The 26191-nt window shown below is 57.2% G+C and overlaps 1 protein-coding gene across 9 annotated transcripts in view; it reads right to left on the bottom strand.

Annotated features, from left to right (window-relative positions):
• Nucleotides 1-25825, bottom strand: part of CTTN (cortactin) — a 31843-nt gene extending 6018 nt beyond the window's left edge. Inside the window, exons 1-14 of one of the 9 annotated variants that reach the window (XM_057317307.1) lie at nt 25781-25825; nt 18730-18826; nt 16705-16791; nt 16526-16599; nt 14421-14550; nt 10864-10974; nt 9800-9854; nt 8941-9051; nt 8300-8410; nt 7719-7829; nt 6777-6887; nt 5401-5456; nt 3687-3756; nt 1748-1896 (exon numbers count right to left, since the gene is read on the bottom strand). In XM_057317307.1, the coding sequence (XP_057173290.1) occupies nt 1748-1896; nt 3687-3756; nt 5401-5456; nt 6777-6887; nt 7719-7829; nt 8300-8410; nt 8941-9051; nt 9800-9854; nt 10864-10974; nt 14421-14550; nt 16526-16599; nt 16705-16791 (1176 nt within the window). In that variant the 5' untranslated portion in view covers nt 18730-18826; nt 25781-25825. Of the gene's footprint in view, nt 1-1747; nt 1897-3686; nt 3757-5400; nt 5457-6776; nt 6888-7181; nt 7209-7718; nt 7830-8299; nt 8411-8940; nt 9052-9799; nt 9855-10863; nt 10975-14420; nt 14551-16525; nt 16600-16704; nt 16792-17387; nt 17477-18718; nt 18827-21648; nt 21868-23106; nt 23216-25780 lie in introns of those variants that run through there. The other 8 variants (XM_048216238.2, XM_026482965.4, XM_044378363.3 and 5 more) reach the window with 8 other exon arrangements.
• Nucleotides 25826-26191: the final 366 nt, after the last annotated feature.

Genomic DNA, 26191 nt, shown 5'->3' with positions numbered 1-26191 from the left:
GCAAGGCCCCAAGCCAAGGAACATGGGCGTCTCTAGAAGCTGGAAAAGGCCAGGAGAATAGGTCTCCTCTGGAGCCCCCAGAACTGTGAGAGGGTCCACATGTGCTGCTCTGAGGCGGAGTCCGGGGTCATGTGGGATGGCAGCCCCAGAAAAACCCTGCGGACAGCTGATGTCATGGAGGAAGAGACAGAGGACCACAAGGGTCCCGCACCAGGAAGCAGCAGAAGCAAGAACCAACCCTCCCCAGCCTCCACCCCAGCAGGCTGCCAGCAGGACAGTCAGGCTCACACGCTGCCTGGAGCCGGCGTGAGCTTAAACACCCAGGGCCAGGTGTGTGCCCACGGGGGTGGGGGGGGGTGCGCATGTCCAGTCTGGGCTGGGCTCCACAGGCTCGGCCAGAAACCTGGGCTGCCATTGCCACCTGGGCTGTCCTACAAGAAGGACCTGTGACAGCCTCTCTCACAGCCGCTGGCCACAGAGAGTAACTTCTCCCAGCGAGCCAGCAGGACCTGAGAGTCAAGCGCGTGCGGATTCGTGAAGCCCTGCCCACCCGCCCACAGGAGCGCCCCACGGCCCAAAAGACTCTGGAATGAGGACAGAGTGGGGAGTGGGGCTCCCAGGGACCGGCAGAGGCATGGGGCAAGGGCTGGAAGCGGAGGACGACATGGCGGAAGGGACAGGAAGACACGGCGGTGCCTGACAGAACACGGCGACAGCCCTCCGCAAGCCGCCCACTCCTCCTGCACCGACCGGATGCAGACGGGACTCGGCCACTACAACGCGCACGCCCGAGATGAGGAGGGCACAAGTATGTGACAAGACCAGGATGTCAGGAAAAATGCCGTATCATGTGCATATTCGTGAGTTGAACAACCAAGAAAACCTAACCTATAAGCTCCTTAATTCAAAAGTTTCCAGCAACCACAGAATCGTAAAAGGTCATTACACAAACTTGTTCCTTGTCTGCGTGTGATGAAACCACCATCAGGGCGCATTTAATACGTGTCTCTGGTGCTCGCGGCACGTTTATGTCCTCACTCTCCATTCCCCCTCGAAGGGGGTTCTCTGAGCCCTAAGTACTGATTTTGGGGAGGAGACGTCTACAGCGTGGAACAAAGCTTTCCGGTTTACGGAAGAACTTCACGGGCTTGACCTCTGATTCGGCTTCCTAACTCCCCCGAGAGAGGGGTGCAGAGCCGTCCGGCCCGGGGAACTGCTGGGCGCAGGCTGCCTGGTCAGCAGGTGATCAGGTGGAGACTAGAGCCACGGGGAAGGCCGAGGAAGGAACACGCCCAGGCCTCGGCTCTCCTCCCGCAGCCCCTGTTCCCACCTCCTCTGGCCTGTCGGACAAGGAGACACAGACGCGCACACACGGCAGACGGCAGGTGCAGAGAGAAGCAGGAGTCAGCAAAGCAGAGAGCGGCACTGCTCCTTCACAGGGAGTCCCCTCTGTACTCTAGCCCTCTCCCCAGGGAGAAGGGGGTTCCAGAGGGCTCCAGGTCAGGACAGAGACCGCCAGGCACATGTGGGGCCCGGGGCTCCACGGAAGGAGGATTTCAGAGGTGGGCGGGTTCGGGAGTCACCAGGGCACGGGAGCTGCATGGCTGACCGGCCAGTACCGGCGGTCAAAGGCTCCACCACGTATGTGGCTGAGAGTTACGGTCCCTAACAGCAAAGCCTCCAACTACAGTTCCAAACGTTTTCCACAGAGAACCTTCTGGACCACGGGCCCAGAAGGCACACTCACGTGCAGCTGCCTCCGGGCCTCCTCCTGCTCCTGTCTCTCCTTGGCCATCCTCTGGGCCTTCTCCGCTTCAGCCTTCCGCCTGTCCTCCTGCTCCTTCTCCTTCGCCAGGTTTTCAAAGTTGGCTCTAATGTTGCTTGTTCTGCTGTTCGCTACAGAGGGAAGGAGAGATGCACGCCGGGCATCAGAGCAGCGGCGCATCCCCCCGACCCTGTGCCAGGGCGGCCTACCCACCCCCCCAGGAGCCAGCGGCGCCCCCAGCGGCCGGCTCAGCCCGCCCGCCGCCGCGCCTCCAGCTCATGCACGTGCTGCCGGGCGGTGGGAGCCCAGAATCTGGAGTACTTTCTATTCCAAACGGCCCTGCATTCTTCCCCAGCGCACACTCAGGATGGGAGCACATCATTTTCCCTAACGACGCCCTTGACGGCACCGTACTAGGCTCTGACGTTGTGTGGACCTCAAGCCCCGAGCCCACACCTGCCAACCTCCTGCGGCCGACGGGGCCGTGTGCGGTCGTCTCAAGGAGAACCGTCGTGCTGAGCTGCGGGCTGAGCTCAGTGTTCACGGAACATCACTTTGCCCCGAGACAACTGGCCAAGTATGGTGTGCACCTTTGGTATCTGGCAGACATTCTCTCTAAAATGAATAAACTCAGTCTATCGTGTCAAGAAAAACAGCAGTTATCTGTTGTCAATGGGAAAATTCAAGCTTTCAAGAAAAATCAGAATTGTGGAAAACTTGTATCTGCTCTGAGCATGACAGCTCCCCAGTTCCACGTAAGGACTCTGGTAAGACTGACGGTACCGTGAATGAATGTCACCGGGGGGACTGCAGAAGGAAAAACACAACACTTGGAAGTTCGGCTTAACTCAATGGTCAACGGTCTAGCACCCTGCAAACGTCCAACACGTGATCCAGAACCATGCGTTTGTAAGGGAGACGACCCTCCGAGAGCACTGGGAAACCACTGGGTGTCCGAGTGCAGGGTTGCTGAGGAATATCCGCAGTGACCCGAGACGCTGGAGTCCAGATTTCCTTCCTAAACGTCATTTACCACAATAGATCGAACGCAGAAGCAGCTTAAGAATAAAGGTCTTTGACTAAGGACATTTATAGACAACGCCAAGCAATGCCACGCTTCTGCACAGGCTTTGCTTCAAAAATGTGGTTATTTTTTCCGTAAGTAGTAGTATTATGTTAACATGTGATGTTTTGTTGTTTTTAAGTGAATAAAATCTTAATTGTGTTTTAATCCCACTACAGCAAAGATCAAGACACACAAGCCCCACAAACGATCCCTTTGAGTGTTGAAATGTCCCCAGACCCCCAAGTCCGGGAACCGCGGACCTGGGCGTCCACAGGAAACAATGGGGACCGTCTGCCTCCTACTGTCCATTTACCACATTCCAAGCACTTTCCCCCACTCAGCAATACTCCTCAGGGTGTGGCCCCCATGGCAGAAGCGGGTGGGGGGCGCCTTGTCTGGGGGCAGCCTGGTGCAGGGCCCGCAGACAGAAAGGGCGACAGCAGCTACTTTGGCTTCCGCACAGGCGAGCAACATATCTCTCCCATCACAGCGCGCCTGCCTGGCCCCACTGGCCAGCTGGGGGTCTGCAGGCACTAGAGCCCCCCAGAACCCAGTCCCCGGCAGTGTGGGGGGCCCTTGTGGTTGGGAGGCCGGCCCGGCTCTGCTTTGGGAGGCACCCCCCACAGACCATCCACTGCCAGAGCGCCGCAACACGCGACGTCAGAAAGAGCCCACGTGCGTCCGCGGGGACACGCAGGCCTTCCGTCGCGGCACGGCGAAACCCCCTCCCCGAAGTGAGCAGAACAAGGGTGTTCTCCACTGCTCCCAGCTCATGCTGTGCCCACGACGGGAACACCGCACAGCGCGCAAGTTCATCCCAGGAAAACCAAGGCCCTGGGGTCGGCCGCAACTTACCTGCCTCGACGGGGACAGTCTTCTGATAAGCAGGGGCCACCTGGGCAACATCCTCAAACGTGGAAGCGTTCTACCAAGACAGAAGTGGGAAAATGAGGGGAGCACCTTCCCTCATCCTTGCAGCCTGCAGGGGCTTTGACCTCACCCGAGTGTGGGAGCCTGCCTGCAGCTTCCAGAAGAACGGCCGAGAGTGCCCAGAGGCCTCACACCCGCCTCTCTGCCGACGCAGGAGGCTGTCAGGGTGGTAAGACTGCCCCATACGATGCTGCACCGGGGGACGGTGTCGTCGCCATCTGCTCAGACCCGCACGATGTACGCCAAGAGCGAACCCCGGAACAGTCTCAAACGCCCCCCCAACCCCCTGCAGCCTTGAGGGAAGCGGGTGTCTGCACCCCCCCGACTGCTCCCCGCTGCTCCAAGGCGTGATGGCCTCGTCCAGCCAGTTCTCCGGAATGCTGCTCAGGGTCGTCTCTGCCACCACCCTGGGGGCTTCTGCCCCGGCTGTGCTCTCTCGGCACCGCGCCCTACCTGCTCCTCCCTGACCAGAACCCTCTCCCTCTGCTGCTACTCAACAGGGACTCTGCGCCGTCCCCTGGTCCAGCCTGCGGGACACCTCCCACCCATTTCCCTCACCCCCAGGGCCTACTGCAGACCCAAGTCCCAGGGACCCCACCTCTCTCAGCGACGACCTCGTGTCACCGCTTGGCTCTGAACCCCTTGTGCACATTTACCGGAACCCGCGTAGTCCCCACACCTTTCCAAGCCTGTGCCCTGCCACTCGCTCCAAGGGTCCACACACGGTCACGTGCTGGGGTCCCTGGGGTCCTGTGGGTGATGATGTCTGTGTGGCCAGCTGTGAGCCCAAAGGAAGCAGGACTACGGGAGGACCGGCCCTGCCATCGGTGACCAGGGGCCAGGCACAGGACTGGGCTGGACGGCCTTTGTTCAGCTGATCGGAGGGGATGGAGCCGCTCCCAGTCCCCAGTGTGGAGCTCAGAAGCCCACCATGCTGATGGAGATGGGCTGTAAACGGGGAGCACAGCCATCCGACACGTGCTTAAGACTAACCCGCCGAGACTCTGAAGCCATTGGAAGAGACAAAAGTCCCTGGCGAGAGGAACAAGCTATCTCAAGGGGAGCGCTGTAAGACACGGCCCAGCGCTTAGGCTCTGGCTCTAGACGAACATGGTGCCAGGGGCCTTCCACAGCGAGAGCGTATTCCAACATGGCAGCCAGCACCCACACGTGGCCAGTGGGCTCTTCTACCATGGCCCGTGTGACCAAGGAACCCAATTTCCAATTTGGTTTACTACTAAGCTGAATTCAGAGAGCCACATGCTCTTGGGCTGTCGTGTTGGCCTAGAGTCTAAGTGTCCAGGTTCCAACGATGGTCCAGCCACACGCCCTGGCGTGGCGTGGCATGGTGGCCAAGCATGGGCACTGCCTGGTGCCCTGCCTGGCCGGGGACCAACTATAAGACGGGCATGGATGGTATCCTCTGCCTCACCACACGGCTATGCGCAGCCCAGGACAGGACCCCCTGGCACACGAGGTGAGGTCTGGCACACGGGAGGCACCGCTCAAGCGTCTGTCCTTCTGAACATGTGAGCCATCACCCACCAGAGACCAGCCCCGGAGCAGCACACAGCAAGAGCTCCATAAACTCCCAAACCTATCAGCAGAAAATACTCGGCCCTGGATTGGAAATACTCACCTTATCCATCCGATCCTTCTGCACCCCATATTTCCCGCCGAATCCTTTGGAGTAGTCTGAAATGGGGCACAACACAACACTTACTCTGAGGTCGAGGACCAGCACAGGGCGGCCAGCAGGGGCATGCAGACAGATCCAGAAACAGCCCAAGAAAATGCACCCAGCGCAAAAAGGAACGAGAACCGCCAAACGATGTGTCTTTACTTGCAAGGCGAGTTCTGTTTCTACCGATGGTATTCAGTACGCAGGCAGGTGCGAGGCAGGAAAGAGGTGTGTGCATGCTTTCCCGCGTTCTCCCGAGGGACAGAAAGGGTGCCGGGAGCGGGCTGGCAGGCAGTGAGGGCGAGGAGGCCGCAGCACGGGCCGGGGAATGCACCGCTTCAAGAGCCCAGTCTTCCGCCCGGCAACAGCTGACCGGCGCGTCCCTTCCTGTGTCCTGCTCTACTGAGCGCTAAGACGAGGCTCAACGCAGGCTTCTCTTGCTTCTTAAGAGAAAAAACGATTCCATGGGGAAATTCTATTGGCCGAGTACTTATGTCCCAGCAACACAGATCTATGTGGCAGTCACGCTGTCATGCAGCACTGTGGCCACGGAGAGAGCCAAGGCCGTCCCCGTGCCGTCTGCCGGATGGACCCGAGTGCGTGCTCCTGCCCCTCTGAGACCCTAGCACCGGACGCCTGAACTCTGCTCCCACCATCGCTCCTTTTCCAGCTGTACTCCCAGTTCGAACGACTCAGTCCAAGTTTGGACGGTAATTAAAGAAGGAAAATGCATTGGCCAGATTCCCAATATCTACACCTAGAAATTCCCCGTTTCTTTTCAGTTTTGTGCACATACTACCGGCTCTGTGTGAAGAAGTTATACGTAGATGGTGTCACCCAAAAAACAAAAACAGACAGAAAACATCCCCCCACGCAAAGACACCACAAGGGAAACACAGAAACCACACAAAACATGCCTGCCCTGTGCCCCTCACGGCCACCTCGCCTCTGGTCGAAGGCTCGGGGCCAGACGGAACCAAGGAGCTCACTGGGTGAGTCCCAGCGGTCATGGTCAGCAGCAAGAGCTCCTGGAGAAGGTTGCTGGGAGACCAAAGACAGCCCCCCCCCCCGAACCTAGTCATGTTACGGGGTTAGGAGGACGTTACCCTGCAACTACCCATCCCACCACGCACAAGTTCTAAAGGGCAGAGGGGCGGAAAGCGGTGCAAGTCAGAGTCACTCCAGCGTAAAACCGGGTCAAACACACCCACGAGCCCCTGACAAGCGACAGCGGCTAACTCGGAAGGCTGAGCCCCTGAAGTCCGTGCTAGAGGTGGCTGCACCGGCGGGAGGGGGGGGCGGGGGGGGCGGGGGGGGCTGCTGAGCAACTGTGCCTTGCTGGGACCCGTGCTTGGCCAGCCTCTCCTTGTAATCAAATCCCACAGCACAGGAGTCCTGCCTCCCGGACTGAACACCGAATCTGCCTCCGAAACCGGCCTTATAATCTGAAAATCCACAAGCAACAGCAGGGAAGACCGGGACAGGAAACACGGTTTGGTTAGAATCGGATTCGCAAGGGCAAGCGTCCAACACATCACTTCCAGACAGCAGAGCTCGGCGGAGCGCAGGCGCTGGGGCCGGCTCCCGGGCTCACAGACGGGCCCAAGCCAGCCCCAAGGCTGCAGGACACACCGCAACTCCTAACACTTCAGCCGAGATCTGAAAACAGGTTAGGAACTGCACGTGAAATGATTCAGAAAAAGCACTCCATGCTTTGAGGCTTCCTTTCGGGATCCTACCCGCACCGCAGACACGAGAGTGCATCTCTGTGCGTGTGAAGAGAGAGACCCGTTGTACACAGTATCACGGGGCCCCGCGCGTCTGCCCCGCTTCCCAGTGTGCTGGCCGCAAGGGCGAGTGCGAGGCCGGGGCACACGCGAAGGGGCCCTACCCCACCCCATCCCACAGCCCAGGCCCCAGGGACGGTGTTCTTTCTGCCATGAGCACGCTCCCGAGCGGAGGCAGCGCCCCGCGGCACACTTTATCAACGGGGACACACATGCGGGGAGAAAGTGGCACTCCCAGGACGCTCCTGGGAGCACAGGTGGGCATGGCGCCCCCTTCGCAGCAGCTCCCAGGGGGAGGAGGGCTCATCGCTACAGTAGCTGGGGGGGGAGGGTTTCAAAACTGTGGCAGGCACAGGACAACCCCAAACAGTGGAGAGAAAATGACACATGACAGAAATGTAGCAAAAACACAGCACATTGGTGGACCTGTGGACAGAACAAACTAACTTCTGGAATGATCTCAAGCAGGAATAGGCATAATAAATGTACCTTTTTGGGATTCGTGCAGCTGTAACTTCTCCTGGTGATCCCAGCCAAGAGCACATTTGTCTTGTCTGTCTGTCTGTACACCGAACTTTCCTCCAAACCCTTTCACATAGTCTATACGCACAAGAAAAGGCCACAGTCTAGAGTTAGCGGGGAGCACGGGGAGCACATTCCTAATACAGTCAGACACACACAACCTGCTAACTCCATCTCTCTTCCCGCAGGAAGAGGGCCTCCCCAAGAACGTCTGGGAAGCAGCCTGATCTAAGGCTTGGCGCCGTGAGCACCAAGAGGACCCCAAGTACGATGTTCCAAGCCGCCACGGTCTCCCCGTTTACAACACAGACATGTGACACGTGGCCATAATTACAGGCAACTGCTGGGGTGCCGGGGCCAAAGACATGTCAGGATGTGGCTTCTTCATTTAACAGCGGTGTTTGTGGACTTGCTAATTCAAAGTGTGGTATTTAATTAAAAAGAGGCATCTACTTTAGAGGTTCTTGGTGATGCTCTCCCTTTCTGTTCTGGCCAACACTCATCATGCTACCAGCTGCCGGCAAGAGGAGAGGAGAAAGGGGAGGCACCTTTCTGTGACTCGTGCTTCTCCGTCTTGCCCTGGTATTCGAAGCCCACGGCACTCTTGTCCACCTTGTCCTTGTCGATGCCGTACTTGCCGCCGAAGCCCTTGGAGTAATCTACACGCAAGAGAAGTACTGTTTATACACCAGCAACACAATCAGTGAGCTCATCTGAGAACGTGTTCTCATCGCCCAATTAAAAACAAACCAACGCAAACCAAAAACCTTTCGGGCGCACTGTAAGATCACTAACACGGGAGACACTGGAAAGTATCACTTGATATGTAACAACAGAAACGTGAGGGCAGCAAGAGCAACAGATTTCAGCAATTGTCTCATCCTCACCGCATTCCAAAGAAGACCATGAGATAAGCATGTCTGACGGTGGTGAGAACGACGAGAAAGGGGAACCGTCTCACACTGTTGGTGGGAACGCAAGCCGGGGCAGCCACTCAGGAAAACATTTCGTCAAACAGTTGAACACACAGCTACCCTATGACCCAGCAGTTGCACTCCTGCATGAGTGTCCCATGGGCCGCCTGGCACGGGGGCGAAAACCCCCTGGTGCGGACAGATGTCTGTGCGTGTGGGACAGACGGGGAGGGCAGGCCCCACGCGGGGAGGAGCGGTGCTCCTGGCGGCCCGACCTTTCTGCGATTCGTGCTTCTCCGTCTTGCCCTGGTAGTCGAAGCCCACGGCGCTCTTGTCCACGCGGTCGGCCTGCACGCCATACTTGCCACCAAAGCCGCTCGAGTAGTCTGCGGAGACAGGGCAGAAGAGGCCTGGTGACGGGCTCAACTGTCACTTCGGCTCTTCAACCGATCAAGACAAAAACATGTCGGAGACAGGACTCAGCAAGAGATCAAGCACACGGTTTAAACCGCCCGCCAAGGCCCCCGCATGAGTGACCCCAGACTCCGTCTCCAGAACGGTCCCCGGCAACCGCGAGATGGGAGCGTCTTTCCCAACGGCACACATGAGCTGCGGTCCCGTCCGAACAAAGCCAGCTGTGTAGCTCATCCCTTCCCGAAGGGACCGGGAAGGTCCGCACCAAGACAAATGGACAAAGTGCCTGCTCCCGGAGCCATGGATGACACGCAAGACGCAGACGCAAACCCGCGCGCAAAAAACGCATCAAGCGCTTTGAGAAAGTGACCTGCTTCTGTTTTCAAAAAAGGCTTTAAGACACTGGCATGACAAAGGTCAGCCAGCGCGGGGTGAGGACCACACGCACAGTGAAGCACCAGTGATCTAAGGGCCCCGCTTCCCACTGCTGGGGCAGCCACCCCCGAGAGCAGACTCTCCCGGGACAACGCCGCTCAGAGGGAGAAAAGGCAGCCTCTGCCGCAGCCTGGGAGGCACCACGGTGACACGCAACCCGGACGTGCAGGGAGCACGGCCCTCCCAAAGGGACACAGCCCTCCCCAGGTAATCATCTCCGGTCATAGCGCTCTCTTCCCCAGCGCGGCGAGACGGCGCAGCCCTCCTGTCCACGGCGCGGCTCACCTCTCTGTGAGGCATGTTTCTCGGTCTTTCCCTGGTATTCGAAGCCTACAGCAGACTGCAGGTACCAAAAAGAGGGGAACACATTTTTAAATGCCTCCAAATCAGTTCATCTAAACCCACATTACATATGACATTTTTAAAAACACAAACCACATTATTTTTTGACCTCTGATTTCCTAAGCCAGGTGCAGGTCTAATCAGTGCCCAAAGCTCTGGTGTCACGTTTGTGGGGCCACAGAACGTGCGCCAGGGCCCCGTGGGCTGTGCAGGCCAAGCTGCACACCAAGTTCCGCTTGTGGATTTCAGCCCCATGATGCCAACCTGGGACGACTCCCACTGCCACACGTAACCTTGCTTTCCATGTGAGCTCTTCCAAGAGCAACACGGACATCAGGCACGAGAACGGGGCGGTGGGGACATGTGCACGCACTGCCCCGGGAGAGACCGGCATCATCACCCCATTTTACAGTTAAGACAGAACCACGGCTAATAGGGAGCAAAGCCTGCATGTAGACTGAGATTCAACCCCACAGTCCAGGCTCTCAAATGCTGGGTGGGAAACCAAGGTGTTGACAGCCCTCGGTCAGAGAATCAGAGGACAGACTGAGCCCCAAAGGCACCAGAATGGCACCTGGACGCCAGGCCTCCGTCCTGGAAATGGGCGTGCGGGGCCGGCGGGGGGCCGGGGGTCTGCAGTATCTGCTCCGAACACCGTCCTGTCGTGGGGACGTCCATGCAGGGAGGGTGGCTAGAAATGGTCCCCAAGGGCACATTCTCAGGCAGATCTAAGGCTGTCCCTGGTCCATCTGCTGAGCGGACACCAACACGGAGCAACTACAGCGAACAGCAAAGATCCTCACACGCTCCTGTTGTCACTTCTTTAACCCAGCCAGCCAGTCCTCTCAGGGCCTGGGGGTGCACCTAGGAATCGTGCCATCGGGACGCCCACCCCGCAGTGCCGAGTGAGAAGCACCCCGTGCGACCGTCAGAGTCCCGGCAGACTCCCCGGTCTGGAGAGAGTGGCCCGATCGCCCGGGTGCTGCTTCCCATGACGCCACACTCACCTGGTCAACTCTGTCCACCTGGACACCAAACTTGCCTCCGAAGCCCCGGACGGAGTCCACCTGGGAACAGTGCTTGGAGAGCTTCGACTGGTACTCGTGGCCGACAGCTGACTGGAACAGGGTGCGGAGGGGGGTGTTAGCTGCCGGCCGCACCGGCTACCCCAACGCAGGGACCATGCGGCCCCAGGCTGGGCTCCTCCCCGAAACTCACGCAGTGCGAACACCGGCAGGGGGTGTCCCCAGAGCCGCCAGAGACCCTGCCACGTGGGGCCTTTGGATGCAATGGGGACAAGGCAAGGACCCCAAGGTCAATTCCGGCCCGAACCTGGCCTGCGACACCTGGCCTGCCCACGGAGACTGCTGGTGACAGTTACTTGCTCTGCTAAAGCGAGGTACGTCCATACCTCGTGACGCGGGAACGGGGACCAGAAATACCTTGCTAACGGACTTAGCTGCAGACAGCGAGCTTGTTACGACACACATCCAGCCACTAGTCTACCGAGCGAGCACCCCGTGCAGGGGAGGAGCAGGCACCACCGCGTCCCCACGCGGCCCTCGGGGAAGGAGGTGGCCTCAGCCGCCCTCCGCCCGCCCTGCTGTCTGCAGCCGACCCCGCCAACCATGGCCTCTGCGCCACACCGGCACCCAGCTCTTTGTAAATAAAGCTTCTGGAACACAGCCACATCTGCTCATTTACATACTGAGGCCGCTTCTGAGACTCAGCCACCAAATTCAGGAAATTGCTGGAGACCCCACAGCCTGCAAAGCTGAACACATTTACTACCGAACTCTGAGCAGCCCCGAGCCCTGGCCAGCCTCCCGGGTACCCAGCTCCGCTCTGAGAATGGACAGTGACCACGGATGGCGGGGCCCTGTGACACGGCATGGGCACGTGGGCAGCACCCCACAGACCCCCACAGATGTCCAGGGCTTCACAGGACACCCGGGTTCAGGCTGAACTGAAGTACAGTCAGCACCACTGCGGGCCCTCCATAGGCAACCCAGGAGTCCGTGCTCGCCGTACCCCGGGGAAGGAGCAGTGGAGCATTCCTGCAAGCGCCGGGGCTGCATACTGCCTCCTCCCCGAGGCTGCTCGACGTCGGTACTGACCGACAAGCTCAGAGACTCGCCGACGGCCCGCAGCCCCCGGGGTCTCCCTCCCCAGAAAGCACTGGCAGAGCAACCCTGAGGGGCAGCCTGACAAAGGGGTCCCCCAGCACGAATCTCAGCAGAAAGAAGTGAAAGAAGTTATAAGAAAACTTTTCTAAAAGTGTAGCCAGAGTGACAGCAATTTTTCTAAACTTTTTTACCAACACAGATTTACCCCATTGACAAAGTGGTGTTTGTAATTAGACGTCAGCGCGGGGCAGGGCACCGTCTGGGCGCCTGGAACCACACTCCAGTTCCGGGGTGCAGCGGAGACCAGGAAGGAGGCCTGCCGCCTAGGCCACGGCCAGCTCGACCTGGAGCGAGGGGCAGGATGCCTGCCAGCCACGCAGACGAGGCCAGAGGCTGCCACACCTGCCCAGGCCACAGGCCTCTGGCAAACCATGCCCGCCCAAGATGGGTCTTACTTGGGAACTCTCTACCGCACTGTCCTCAACTCTCCACGCAGGGACCTTAGGCCTTTTCCCAACTTCCGGAGAGAACAAGTTACAAGTAAGAGTTACTCGGTTTGGGAATCTTCGCTACTTCTGACACCCGGTCCAATCGTGCCGCCAGGAGCTGCAAGCCAGCCTCGCCGAAGTGCGGCGTGAGGCACGGAGGGAGGACCGGCAAGCCACAGCAGCAGCCCCAGCACGTTCCTCTCTGAGGGGCGCCGCCCACTCCACCAGCCCAGAGGCACAAGAGTTTCCCTGAGCCGTCTGGGGACCGTTAACACAGCGGCCAGAGACGTGCGGCCTGGGCACGAAGACATCCCTGAGCATCTTCACGGTACGCGGCCACGCACCAGGTGAGGACAGGTGCCAGCCCCGAAGAGCCTTCACGGAAAGGCGGGGACGTGGAGAGGGAGCAGAGGACAACACGGAGAGGGCACAGGGAAGGGCCACTGCGGGCTGTAGGAGGGGGGAGTCCTCAGGGAAGCTTCTCAACTAGAAAGGACTGGGGCCAAGGTGCTGGGAGGGCAGGAGGGGCAGTCCCACTAGCAGCAGAGAAGCCAGAAGTGAGCACCATGTCGTTACGCCATCGAGCTCTTCCTTGATACTGTATTTTCCCCAGTGTGTCATTTTTCCAACCCAGACCTGGGGGGCCCAAATTGATAATGAATTTCTCCCGCAATCCCACGTGCACAGACTCTGTCTGGGGTGGGAAAGGCTTCTGCCTGCTTCTCTGTCCTCAGCACATGGGGGTTCTCTGCTCGCACTGCAGAAAGCTCCCAGGCTTTTATAGAATCCAAAGATTATTCTGCTCCCCCCTTTCCCTGCTGAGAGAACTCCAGACAACTCCCTGCTGATAGACAGTCACACCAGGAAACGTCCCTGTGTCTTTCCTGCAGCTCACCCTTGGTCCAACTCCAGCTTAGGCGAATTTTGGACCCGGTCTGGGGTGCCCACAGCACCCCCCCCACACCCACTCCGTGGTATCACAGTGCAGTGTGGTACACTGTGACCCAGCAGTGTCATTCCACGTCAGCTCAGACACGGAACCCGATCCGTGCATGCGCGGGGAGGGGGGACAGTTCTGGAATTACACACCGGAACTCGCTATCAAAGGATGGCTTCCCCTCTACGCAGAATAAAGGCAGACACCTGTCGGGTCAGAACAATCTCCCGTTGCTCAGACTGGGAAGTTCGTGTCTACGGGAGCGTCCGGAGACGTAAAGAACTGCTTTCAGTGGAGAAGCTCCGATACACTGCCCCCTGCTCGCTGCTCTCCTGCAGAATCAGCCCCCCAGAGCTCCTCTGCTCTCAGGACCGAGAAGACGCAAAGTGCTCTCAGAGGCTCATGTGTTCAGTCAACAACGCTGACACCGTGTACCCAGATGCCTCAACCCGACTGGTGACGGCTCAGGGGAGGCCCACTGTTCCCAGAGCCCACTGTTCTCACAGGAGTGTCCTCTCCTGGCCTCGTGGGCTGGGGCTCCGTGTTACATGGAGCGCCAGACTGCTGTATGAAGGGCATTCCTGCACGAGGGATGTCAGCATCCCTGTTGGCTGAATGTTCGCCTGTGGCATGAAACAAGGGAGCTCCCGGATTTGCTTCTGGTCCGCAGACTGGTCCAGGTTAGGCTGCAAGCTGAACTGTGCACAGTGGTCACACCAATACCTGTGGTCAAGATGCCTCTGGGCTTCTGTCTGGGTCACAGGGCGGGCCCCCCAAAGCCCAGAGCCCCCCGGGTCTCCCTACACGTGACCCACACCCTGGCAACCGTGAGAATCCTAAAAGAGTTTCTAACTAGCAAAAGCACTTCACGAGTCAGGTCCATCAACAGAGGGTTACTTTTGGCAAATCTCAGCTCCAAACTGACGGAAAATGTTGAATCCAAGGAGGTCTGAGGCCCCACTATGCCGACCACGCGCTCGTCTAGAACCGGCATGAAGGGGCCGCGCCCTCACCTTGTCCATCCTGTCCTGTTCCACGCCGAACTTCCCTCCGTAACCATGAGATGCTTTTGGTCCTGTTTCAAGTTCCTTCTCCTTGAGGCTCTGGTGTTCTTGAAAAACATTCTCTCTCAGCTTGTGTATGCTTGACGGGAAGAGAGAAAATAAAACAAACTAAGAGAGCAGAAATGCACCCTCGCCTTCGAGGAGGACACACGAGGACAGGGGACGTCACCTTCGTAAACCTGCGATCTCGTGTTTCCATGCTCCCAAATCCCTGCCCTCATCCTACTTTCCTGACTCCTCTGCCAGCCGGCCCATCCGCTCCAGCAGCTCTAGGAGTCAAGTTTAAGGGGAAAAAGAAACCAATCTGCTCACCTACAGTTAGCATCTCAAACCCCCTGGACTAGCTATCCTGAAACATGGACTTTCTCTCAAATGGAGAAAAGACTTTCTATTTCATCAGGTAATGGGACTAGGAGACCCAGTCCTGTGAGCGCCACCCCAAGGCAGAAGGGGAAACAAAGTCAGCAGTCCCCCACCCCAGACACCCTGAGGACACTGGTCCAAAACAGTGAGGCAGAACATTTAGACAGTGTCCCTTACTTGAAATACTCCAGAAATATTCAAATGTGACACGGAAGACTTCAGAATTTATCATCCAAAGCCACTTTTTACTTGAAACACTGGGGATCGTCAAACAGATCACAGGACGTTGTCAAAACCTGGCAGGTCAGGGAGCCTCTACAGCTGCGACCATCAGGAGACCACAAAGTGGCACAAGCCCCCCCCCCCCGCCTCCCTCAGGAACAGGAGGAGGAAGAACACTGGTCCTCACCCCAGAAGGACCCCAGGGCACCCAGAACCATCCCAGAGGCTGCTCTACCAGAGAGCTCCTACGACGGCCAACACGTCTCAAAGCCACGGGAAAAGAGAAACTGAGGAGAGGAATGGGTGACTTAATCCACTGCGGGAGGGTGGGGGGTAGCAGAACCCATGACAGTGCTGGCTCCCCTCCCGGCAGGCCCCGTGGCCCTCCCTCGATGCCCTCAGGGGCCTCTGCAGACTCAGCAAATCGGGGAGGCACACACACTTGTGTCTAAAACGCCCACACCACAGACTTCACCCTCTTTCATAGATGATTCACTGACTCTTTCCCAGCCAAGGGCAGCTCCATCCTCCCAAGAGCCAGCGGGGCCAAGCAAGGCGCGTGGCCACCAGGGGTCAGTGCGTCAGGGACGGCCCTTCACGAGCAGGGAACGGGAGGGTATGTTCTTTTTTTTTTTTTTTTTTTTAAAGATTTTATTTATTTATTCGACAGAGATAGAGACAGCCAGCGAGAGAGGGAACACACGCAGGGGGAGTGGGAGAGGAAGAAGCAGGCTCATAGCCGAGGAGCCTGATGCGGGGCTCGATCCCACAACGCCGGGATCACGCCCTGAGCCGAAGGCAGACGCTTAACCGCTGTGCCACCCAGGCGCCCCGGGAGGGTACGTTCTGAAGCCAGCGCAGCCGACGCCGAAGTCTGAGCCCATTTTAAAGAGCTGCTTTTATCTACACTTCCTGACGAGGAAACACCACCCGGAGAGGCGACAGCTCAAGACAGGGCCAAGTCGGGAACAAGGCCACGAAGTCCTACAATGGCGATCGCTCAGTTCTCCTATTTGGGCTTTTCGCGAGAACACGGTGCCTAGAATCCAGCTTCCAGGACCCAAAGGCCAGTGATAAAAGTAAAATTATAAAAAATCATGGGGTGAGGATGTTTCGGGTCTAAGGCATTCAAAGACATAGTGCGTGTCAGGGACCGGCCACTTGCAGAGAGAGCGCAGGGGACCGCGAGGAGAGCTCCGCTGCTGGAAGAGGGACTCTAGAACTGTACATAAAGGACTGGTCCGCAGCGGGAACTCGAAGTCACTGCGCATGGGAGCACACACACGCACGCGCACACACACACGTGCAGAAGGACGTCACCGTGTCCTACACTCGTCTCCTGCAGACAAAACGAAGCGCCTGCAGCAAACGGAGGGACCGTGTGAGGGACAGAGGCCAGTGCCCCTGCCCGACCTGCTGCCCGCTTTTCAGGGGACCGTTTTCACCCCAACAGGAAGAAAGTCTCTTACTTGATGTGTTCCTGGTGCCCAGACCCCTTCACAGTTTTGGCCCCCCATCTCTGCTCTTTCTCGCTCACATCGTTCTGAAAAGAAGAAGAAACGATCAGCAGATCCACACGACCGAGAGCAACAGCGGAGGAAAGCCGCTCCCGGGAGAAGCACAGCCAAGGCGGGCTGCTGACTCGTACCACGAAGTCAGGGTCGGTCTCCCAGTCATCGGCGCCCCCGTCGTCCTGGGTGATGGACACGGCGTGGCCTGCCGAAGCCTTCCACATCTGAAAGAGCAGTGCGCGGGGTCACGGAGGCCGGGCCGCTCCCCGAGGCCGACCGGGAGGCTCCCCGCCCCCAGCACCCCAACTCCGACCTGGCTCGGGGCCGTGCCGCCACGCCAGCGAGGGGTATCCACCAGCCCCGCGCGTGGACCACAACACCACAAAGCAAAGAAACACAGCCCTGCATTTCTAGCACTGTTCTCAAATGGCATCTGAAACACGTGTCAGAAACACTCGGGCTTCGATTCATATGAGAACATCTTCTGGAAAATGAAGAAGTCATGCGTGTGCTCACTTCATTAAGAATACGTCCCCCTGCACTGTGACAGCAGCGCTGACCACACAGGACAGCACCCCACTCTGCGAGTGTAAAGCCCGTGTTCCCACAACTGAACACAAAAGAGAGCACCCACTTTGATCTCAAGTACTTATTGGACACGGAACAGTGGCTTCCTTAACTCGGACTCTGACGAGTGAATAAACGTTTCAAGTGATGGACGAGAGGGTCGCTTCACCACCTTCCTGGGGAAGTACCCGGGACGTGAACTGCAGACCTTCCCCGCACAAGGCTTTTCCCAACCACAAAGGTAAAATCTAACCTTTCAGGGTTTCAAGAGAAAACGATGTCTGAGAACGGACTGGTTTTCCCCACAAGTATGGATAAAATTTCACCTAGGCCGGGAAGCACCTAGAAAATTATTTTAACTCGATCAACCAGAAGCTCCGTCCACGTGTCAGAACAGAGGCCTCCACTGGACACTTCCTGTGTTGCCACACGGGCCCTTCTGTGGCTCGAACTCAGACAGGACAGAAGCCCCTCACAAGCCCGAAAACCAACGGTCTAGATCCGCACCACCCCCTCCCCCGCTCTGCCGGGCCCCAGGTCCACATTCAAGGTGGCAGGGAGGGGCGCATCAGGGCACAACGCTCTCAAGTTCCCAGATGCGACTCCTGTCACTGTCACCTGAGCAGGAACAGTACGCTCCCGGGTAAGGCAGGATCAACGCCGTCCCTTCAAGGCCACCGCAAACCTTGCTCTCCTCTGTCCGGCTGTCCCAAGCACGGCAAGAATATCTCAGATGTAATCCACTTTTGACACGATTTTAGAGAACAAATAGACTAAACCCTCAGCCCTGGGAGGAACCACCAGCTATGCTCTGTCCCCATGCACCCACTTCCAAATGCAAAGACAGCTGCCTGAAAGTTAACCTGCCCACAGTCGGCCTCTCCCAGTCAAGTGGGCCCCATATGTCACACTACCCCAGAAAGGTGCCACCCAGCTGTGGGACGTGAGCTGCCCATAGTTCAAGCCTGAGGTTCCAACCACTGAGGACATGGTCACACAGAAGGACTGGGTCTCTGGGGAGGGCCAATGAGGCCACGTTTCCCCCGCAGGCTAAAGGGAAAAAGGTCTTTGCCTGTTGCTTTTGTAGACTCTTCCGGAGAACACAGCAGAACCTGTCTTCAGTGGTCCTTCTGGAAGCCAGCCTCCTTCAAGGGCAGGGTAAGCACTGGCACGTGCTTCCTCACGTCATGCCTGGCAGCTCCTCCCAGCTTCCACAGCACAGGTACAAGAGGCCAGAGGGCTCCTCCCAGGACAGACATGCTTCCTGTTACTCCACTCCAGAGTTTTCTGGAATCCCTTTCTCTTTCTAAACCACAGGCAACGCTGGAAATTGGACTGACTTACTTATTTCTAAGAAATCTCTACACCCAACATGGGGCTCAAACACAAGACCCCAAGAACAAGAGTCTCATGCTCTTCCGACGTAGCCAGCCGGGCGCCCCTGACTTTACTTTCTAAAGGAAATTTCCTCCCAGAAAATTACCGTCCCTATTTCTGCAGACCCAAAGGGAGAACACCCACTTCCTTTCCCTGCTCAGGAATCCACCTTGACAGTCCGAAGGGAGAGAAGACTGGAAGGCTCACCACGCACAAACCTTTCTTTCCGGCTGGAGATGAAACGCTGTTCACGAATCTCTGTGGAAAGCCCGGGGAGCCAGGGAGGAATTTCCAGGCATTTGGGAGTGCCTCTGTCTGCAAAAAGATGAAGGGTGAAAAGCTCAGATGTCTCGTGACAGGCAGGCTGGGCAAACCCTCGTGTGCACGGGGCCCTTCGGGAAACTCCGACATCCTCCCACGCTTCCCGAGGCTTTGTAAAGAAATCTGAAAGGAGGATAGCAAGATTTGCATCTTACTAACCTAAAAGCTCAATCGATTTTCAGACACGTTGAGAAAATACAGAAAACTGCAAGTTTCAAAAGATTTACAGCTGCATAAAGTTTCTTCTCCGTGCAAACAGAAATTACTGCTGCAATCGCTAGCAGACGTCTTCCGTTGGCTACGATCCCGACACGTCTCCATTTTTTTGCTCATTCTAAACTACGACTTTGCTAAAAATAATAAAATTCTCTTACTGTGAATTTAAAAAATAATATAAGGAAAACTCTGAAGGGATCATGATGTGGCTGGGAGACAAAAGCTGCACAGTGACGGCCGCCTGGATGAGAAGCGGGGTGACGCGGGGAGCAGTGCAGAAGCGGGCGATGCTTTTTTTTTTTTTTTAAAGATTTTATTTATTTATTTGACAGACAGAGAGACAGCCAGCAAGAGGGGGAACACAGGCAGGGGGAGTAGGAGAGGAAGAAGCAGGCTCCCAGCGGAGGAGCCCGATGTGGGGCTCGATTCCAGGACTCTGGGATCACGCCCTGAGCCGAAGGCAGACACTTAACGACTGAGCCACCCAGGCGCCCCGCGGGCGACGCTTCTAATGAGCGGATACGGTTACTGCACGCAGATCAAGGCTCCAATTCCAGGGGCCACTGACGCACCGCCTTCCCCACGGGGTGACAACAGCCTCCACCGGCACTGTACTTACTGCCAGACATGACAGAGCAGAGGAATCCTGTCCCCTCGTTCCCTAGGAACAAGCCGGTCACAAGCACGAGCCGCTTACGTCAGCATGCAGCCACGTTAGGAACTGGAGGGATCTAGCCCTCCCTACACTCAATTTCCTACTGAGTTCCTGACCCTACTATTCACTCCTTCTCTCTCCTCAGTCCCCTCTGGAAACCCTAACTTCTGTAGGCTGCTTACTATACACTAGGGACTGAGGTTACTACTGTAATCAGCAAGCATCTATAAAACTCTACCCAACGGCAGCTAGTGATAGCCTCAAATCTACAACAATTTATTACCCTCTCCGATTTTTAAATAAATAAAAAAAAAATCACAAAGATAACTGAAAAGGTATTTTTTTGGACCCAAAGAAAATGCCTCTGGCCCCCTACCTCACACCATATACGAAAATGAACCCCAAAACAGGTCAAAGATCTCGATTCTAAGTGTAAACTATTAAACTCTCCCAAGAAAACATAAGCAAAGATTTTCATCACCTTCAATCTGGCAACAGCTCTTAGATGTGACACCAAAAGCACAAGTGAGAAGAGGAAAGAACAGTTCAATTGGACAAAATTTGCATCTTTGTGCTTCAAAAGACACCGTCAAGAGAGTCAGGAGAATTCCCAGAATGGGAGAAACGTTTTCAGATCATATACCCAAAATAAAGAAAAACTCCAACAACTCAACAATGAACAGGACAATTAGCCACACTGTAAAACCAGCTGGAAAGGATGGAGCAGACGTTTCTGCAAAGATGAGTAAAGGCTACTAAGCTCACAAAAAGATACCAGGTACTGTGAGCCATGAACGGAATGCAAACCAAAACCACAAGGGAGCTGCCACAACACTCCTAGGGTGGCTAAGATAAAAATCAGACAATACCAAATCCGAGGACGGTGTGGAGAACCAGGACGGCCTTACAGCGCTGGTGTGGAGTAAAATGAGTACCGGTGGGGCAGGTCTTCAAAAGGTTAAATGCAGGGACCACGTGGCCTAGCAATCCCCACCCACAGAGACAGACCCAAGAGAAAGGAAAAGTTACATCCCCACCAAACCTCGCACAGGAATGCTCACAGCCGCACTGTGCATTGTGGCCAGAAAGCAAAACCACGCAAATGCCCACGTGATGTAGCAGGTACGCGTGATCCATTCACGTGATGGAATGTTCTGGCAATAAACAGGAGAGAAGGCCTGACCACACGCTACAGCACGGATGACTCCTGAAACATGCTAAGGAAAAGAAACCGACACAAAAACCCATGCACTATACAGTCTCCTCTACACGAAATGTCCAGAACTGGCAAATCTAGACAGATAAAAGGTACATTTGTGGTTACCTCGTATTGGGAGGAGGTAACAGGGACCCTTTTTCAGGTGATCAAATTATTCTCAAATGGACTGTGATGACGGTGCACAACTCTGTGAATATACTAAAAACGATCTGATTGTACCCTTCAAATGGGTGAATTATATGGTATGTGAACTGCATCTCAATAAAATTGTTACTAAAAAACACCCCTCGCCATTAACAGACCTTCCTTGCAAACGTCACATGTACTCATCAAGACCGCTAAGTGCGATGTCACCGTGAGCTGCCCTATAAACACAGCAGAAAACTCTACAGGACAAAGTTCTAGATGACACGACAGGACAGAATGAGCTTCCCACTGAGGTCACGATCTCCAGCGCAGCAGAGAGACAGACAGAACAAGAGGGCACTAGCTGGAGGCCCACTCCTCACACGCACTCCCGCAGAGAAAGGCCCCCTGGCGCCTGGGCACGCTGCCCCTCGGTCTGCTGGGGGCACCAGCCTGCACACTGGCAAGCGTGGAAGACGAGGCCCGTGCTGGAGCCCACGTCCGGCGGGCACCCAGGGAACACTGGCATCTCACAGCACCAGGCAGTCCCGGGGCTCCCAATGACTCAGGCCTTCGACCGCGCCCTTTCTGAGCACCTACCTGTGCTGCCTGGCACCCGGCAAAGTCCGAATCACCAGTCAGAACCACTCAGAAGTGCCTTAAAGAGAAGCCCATCAAAATGGCCCACCCAAAATCGGCAGTAGGCACTGAGAGACAAAGTATCAGGAACAACCCTGCAGCCCCCTCCCTCTCCATTCTGACTCTGGAACACCGGGAAGTGGCCTTTAGGACTGACTCTTCCGGCTCCTTGGTGATCTGGGAGTGCTTTTCTCAGACAGGGCTGCCTCTACGCACTGGGGCAGTGACTCACCGCAGGGTCGGAGGGGGGCAGGGACAGCAGTGGCCCGCCCAAAGCACAGCCCTTCCCAGCCTTGGGCATATCGGCGGGACCATGCGGCCAGAACCCAGGGGGTTAACCCCTGACAAAGCACAGCAGGACCAAGTAGAGGCAGCCCAAATGGGGCGCTGGCGGGGCGGTCCCGGGAGGGGAGAGCCCATTCGGGATGCCTACAGAGCTGCGGTCAGCGGAAAACCGGATTCCTCCCCCAGAGGCCCCACTCATCCACAGATTCCAGTCCAGGGAAGCCCTGTCCCCTCTTCTCCCGACCCTCCAGTGGGGCGATCGAACTCCCCTAATATTCAAAAGATGGAAACACAACAAACAGCCCAAAAGAACCTTTCTGGTGACTTCCAATACACCCGGAGGAGGGGCTGCTCCAAATTTAGAGCCTCTACTAGCTGCAACTGCGCGTGTCGCTGCACTCCCACTGACCTGATTGCAGAACCTCCCGGTAGGTGAGGGCCACCGGAAGACCCCGGCCCCTCCCCGACCGGCTCCAACCGGCCCCGGCCCTCGGACCCCCCGGCCCCTCCCTGCCTGACCCCGGCCTTTCCCCAGACCCCCAGCCCCTAGGTCACCGGCGGATCCCGCTTGGCGCAAACACCCGGCCCCTCCCCGACCAACCCCGTCCCTTCCCCGGCCCCAAGCCTCCCTCCCCGGCCCGACCCCGGTCCGACCTCTGCCCTTCCCCAGCTTCTCCCCGCCAGACCCCGGCCCTTCGGACCAGGGCTCCACCCCGCCCGACCTCGGGCCTTCCCGACCCTAGGCCTCCCTCCCCGGACCCTCGGACCCTGGCCGACCCCGCCCCGCTCAGACCCTCGGTCTCTCCGCCTCGGCTCTTACCCCCTACCCCCTAGGGGCCCAGGCACCCTGCACTCAGACTGAGGACCCCTGCCCCCCTCTGGTCCCCAGGTCCCCCTTACTCCCCGCAGCCCAACCTTCCCCCTCGGACTCCTCCCCCTTAGGGCCCAGAGCCCTCCTCTCGGGGCCCAGCGACGGCCCGCGCCCCCCCGCCGCCCCCGAAACCGCGAGCGGAAGAGCGGCGAGACCGCAGCGACCGCCGCTTCCTTCCCGTTCCGGGGCTGGCGGCACCCAGGGCAGCCGGCAGAAGAGCCGCCCCCCCCGAGCCCCGTCCGGAGGAAGCCGCGCTCGCTCACCGCAGCCTGGGGTCGATCCACCCTGCCCTGGCTCCGCCGCGCCCGCTGCTCCCGGGCGCCCGGCTCCACTTCCGGTTCCGCGGCGGGGGGCGGGGCCGCATCCGGGTCCCCGCGAGGCCCCGCCCCGCGCCCTCCGGGTGGGCGGCTGGCTGCGGGCGCCCTGGGAATCCGGCCCGCTGGCCCCTCGGGCCGGAGCCGCCTCGCGCGCCCACGTGGCACGGGCCGCGCCCTCGCCGGCGCAGGCGCGAGCTCCGTCCGTGTGCGGGCTGCGGGGCCGACCCGAAAGAGAAGTTGAGTCCTTACGGAGTAAGCGCGGGGGGCGCCAGCTTGGCCTGCGCTCAGGGGCAGATGATGCTCCCGAAGGGAGTTCTAGGATTCCTAGCACTGCCCCGGGTGAGAAAGGGAAAACGAGCCAGGCAAGGTGGACTCACAGGCGGTGACTGTAATGGCCAGTCAGCCCGGGGACGAGCATCTTCATCAGCCACCCATCCGACCATCCAAACCCCATCCACCCAGCCTCCACTCTTCCACCCACCCAACCACGCATCTTCCATCCATCCATCCATCTGCCCGTCCTTCATCCATCACCCACATCTTCCATCCATCCACCCATCGGTGTATCACCCATCGTCTCCACCCACCCATCTGCTCTTCATTCATCTACCCATCCATCAGACATCTATCGTCCATCCAGAGAAGGCCATATATGTATCAAGAATAGAAAGTCGTTAGAATAAAGAGGGACCTTGTCCTCAGGGACCTTCCGGCCTAGAAGGGAAGTCAGGCATACTCGCACAGATATATAATGAGGAAACAAGATAGACGCTATAAGGAAAGCAAAAGTGTTGTGAAATTGTCCTGGGGAGAATGTGGGACCTTAACTCACCCAGGAGATCAGAGAAGGATTCTTTGGGCAATTAACATTTGCACCAAGATCTGAAGGCCAAGTAGAAGTAAGGAGGTCGGCAGGGAAGAATTTTCCAGGCAGAGGAAACAGCATGTGCAAAGGCCCTGAGGCAGAGGAACTGAAGACCTAAGTTCAGTGTAGCAGAAGCATGGTGATGAAGCAGGGCAGTGGGGTAAGATGAGGCCAGGTCATGTAGAGGTTGGCAGGGCACAGCAAGGACCTTGATCTTTATTCTAAAACAAACGGGAAGTTCTTAGAGGAAGTTAAGCAGAGAAGAGGCATCATAAAGTTTGAATTGTAACGAGATCCCTCTGGCTGCTATGTGGGGAATAGATGGTAAGACAGCCAGGTAGGAGCCTAGGACAGCAAGCTGAGGCAAACCTGTGGTAGCAGGTAAGATGAAGAGAAGCGAGTAGATACAAGAGACATTTAGAAAGTTAAATTGTCAGGTTGAAGGATGGATTAGGGGTGGGGAAGGAGATGTCAGTTGTCAAAGGATAATTTTTAAAAATAAAGCGATTTTCACACACATATACCTGTAAAATGAACGCATGTCAAAGATTTTATGTAACTTAATAATGGATGAAGCAATAAGATGTTCCCGCTTTTCAAAGGAGACGCCAAGGGACTGCTGAGATGAATTTGCAAAAACCAGTCTATTCATAGGGCAAGAGTCAACTGTATTTAACTAAACTCAGCTAATTTGCATACCTACAGACAAGAATTATTTGCACTGCTGTCTGTTTTCTTCAGAAGTATGGTGCAGTGTAGACAAAAAGAAAGGCACCCAGCCCATGGAATCAAATGATTATCAGAGGCCCCCGAGTTCTGTTGAAAGAATATCCAGTAATCACTTTTGTCATTCTAAGTCTGCAATCTCTCTTTACAAAAGGATGCCCTTAGCCCTGCAATCGATGCTCAGACAAGGAAAATGGAGGGACGTGGGGAGGGGCCGGAGTCAGAATACAGTTTCAGGCTCGGTACAGTTGAGGCACCATCAAGTTCAGGCTCCGGAGGTGTTGCCAGTGAGATGGCTCTCAGCTGGGGCTTTAGAAGTAAGCAGGAGAACGATGTAAAAATCAGGTCCCAGGAACAGGGAGAAATTCAAGCAGAGGCGCAGACGTGAGAAAGAACCAGATATGCGTGGTGAACAGCGGGGGTCAGAGAGAAAGAACTCAAGGGTTTTCCGGTCCATCATTACTACGGAGGGTGCAGCGCGGTGTGAGTTGCTCGGGGGAATGAAGGGAAGAGTCCTTTGGGTGGTGTCTTCCACAGAGGATTTTACTCACGGAAGTCAAAAACGGGTACTTTCGCACAAAGGCGGTGGAGGCCGAGGACCGGACTACCATCCTAGCTCCCCCACCTCCTAGCCGCAGGACGGTGCACAGCCACCGTGCGTTTCCATGCCTCGGTCTCCCCAGAGGTGCAGCGGGCTCCTGCATCCTGAACTTGGACTATGAAGACCGAATGTCATGGTATTAGCCCCAGGCCGGGCATGCAGGGAGTGCCCAGTAACTGTGGGCCCTTAGTTGACAGTAACGGGGAGAAAGTTGGCGAGGCAGGGAGACCGAGTAAGATATTGTCCATTTTACTTAAGCAGAGATGGAGATCCGAGAGGCCGGCCGAGCACCCAGCCTCCGGAAGCCACACAGCAGGTGGGCGCCTGCGGGGCTTGGGGCAATTATTCAGGGCACCCTCGTTCACTAGGAAGGTCGCAGATACCTCAACTCTGCGCCTGCGTTTCCTATACCTGGCGTGCGTACCCACCTCTAGTCCAACTTTCGGAGGGATCCTCACCTACAGCCAGGGTACCGCCCACGACCCAGGCCTCAGCCAGTCAGCACCCCGCAATTCTCTGGCGTTGATTGGCTCAGGCATGGACACGTGCTCCAACCTGGCCCAATGGGACTTCACCTAGGAATCAGGGAGCGCCCCAGACGTGCCGCGCCTGCGGAAGTGAGGTCCAGGCGCAGGCAGCGTGGCGCGTAGGTGGCTGCGCGCTTGTTTTGTGGCGGGTGCGGTGCGGCCTGCGGGCGGGCAGCCGGTCTCCCGCAGCGCTGGGAGCCCGCATGTTCCCCGGAGCCCGCACGCTGCTGGCCGCCTGTTCCGGTCCCCACCAGAGGCCGAGCGCGCGCCGAGGGGCCCTCCCTGGGAGGCGCGGGACACCCCGAGCCAGCG

The sequence above is a fragment of the Ursus arctos genome, unplaced genomic scaffold (assembly GCF_023065955.2).
Source record: "Ursus arctos isolate Adak ecotype North America unplaced genomic scaffold, UrsArc2.0 scaffold_23, whole genome shotgun sequence".
Taxonomy (NCBI): domain Eukaryota; kingdom Metazoa; phylum Chordata; class Mammalia; order Carnivora; family Ursidae; genus Ursus; species Ursus arctos.
Note: the sequence above shows the minus strand (reverse complement) of the source record. Positions and strands in the feature narration are given on the sequence as shown.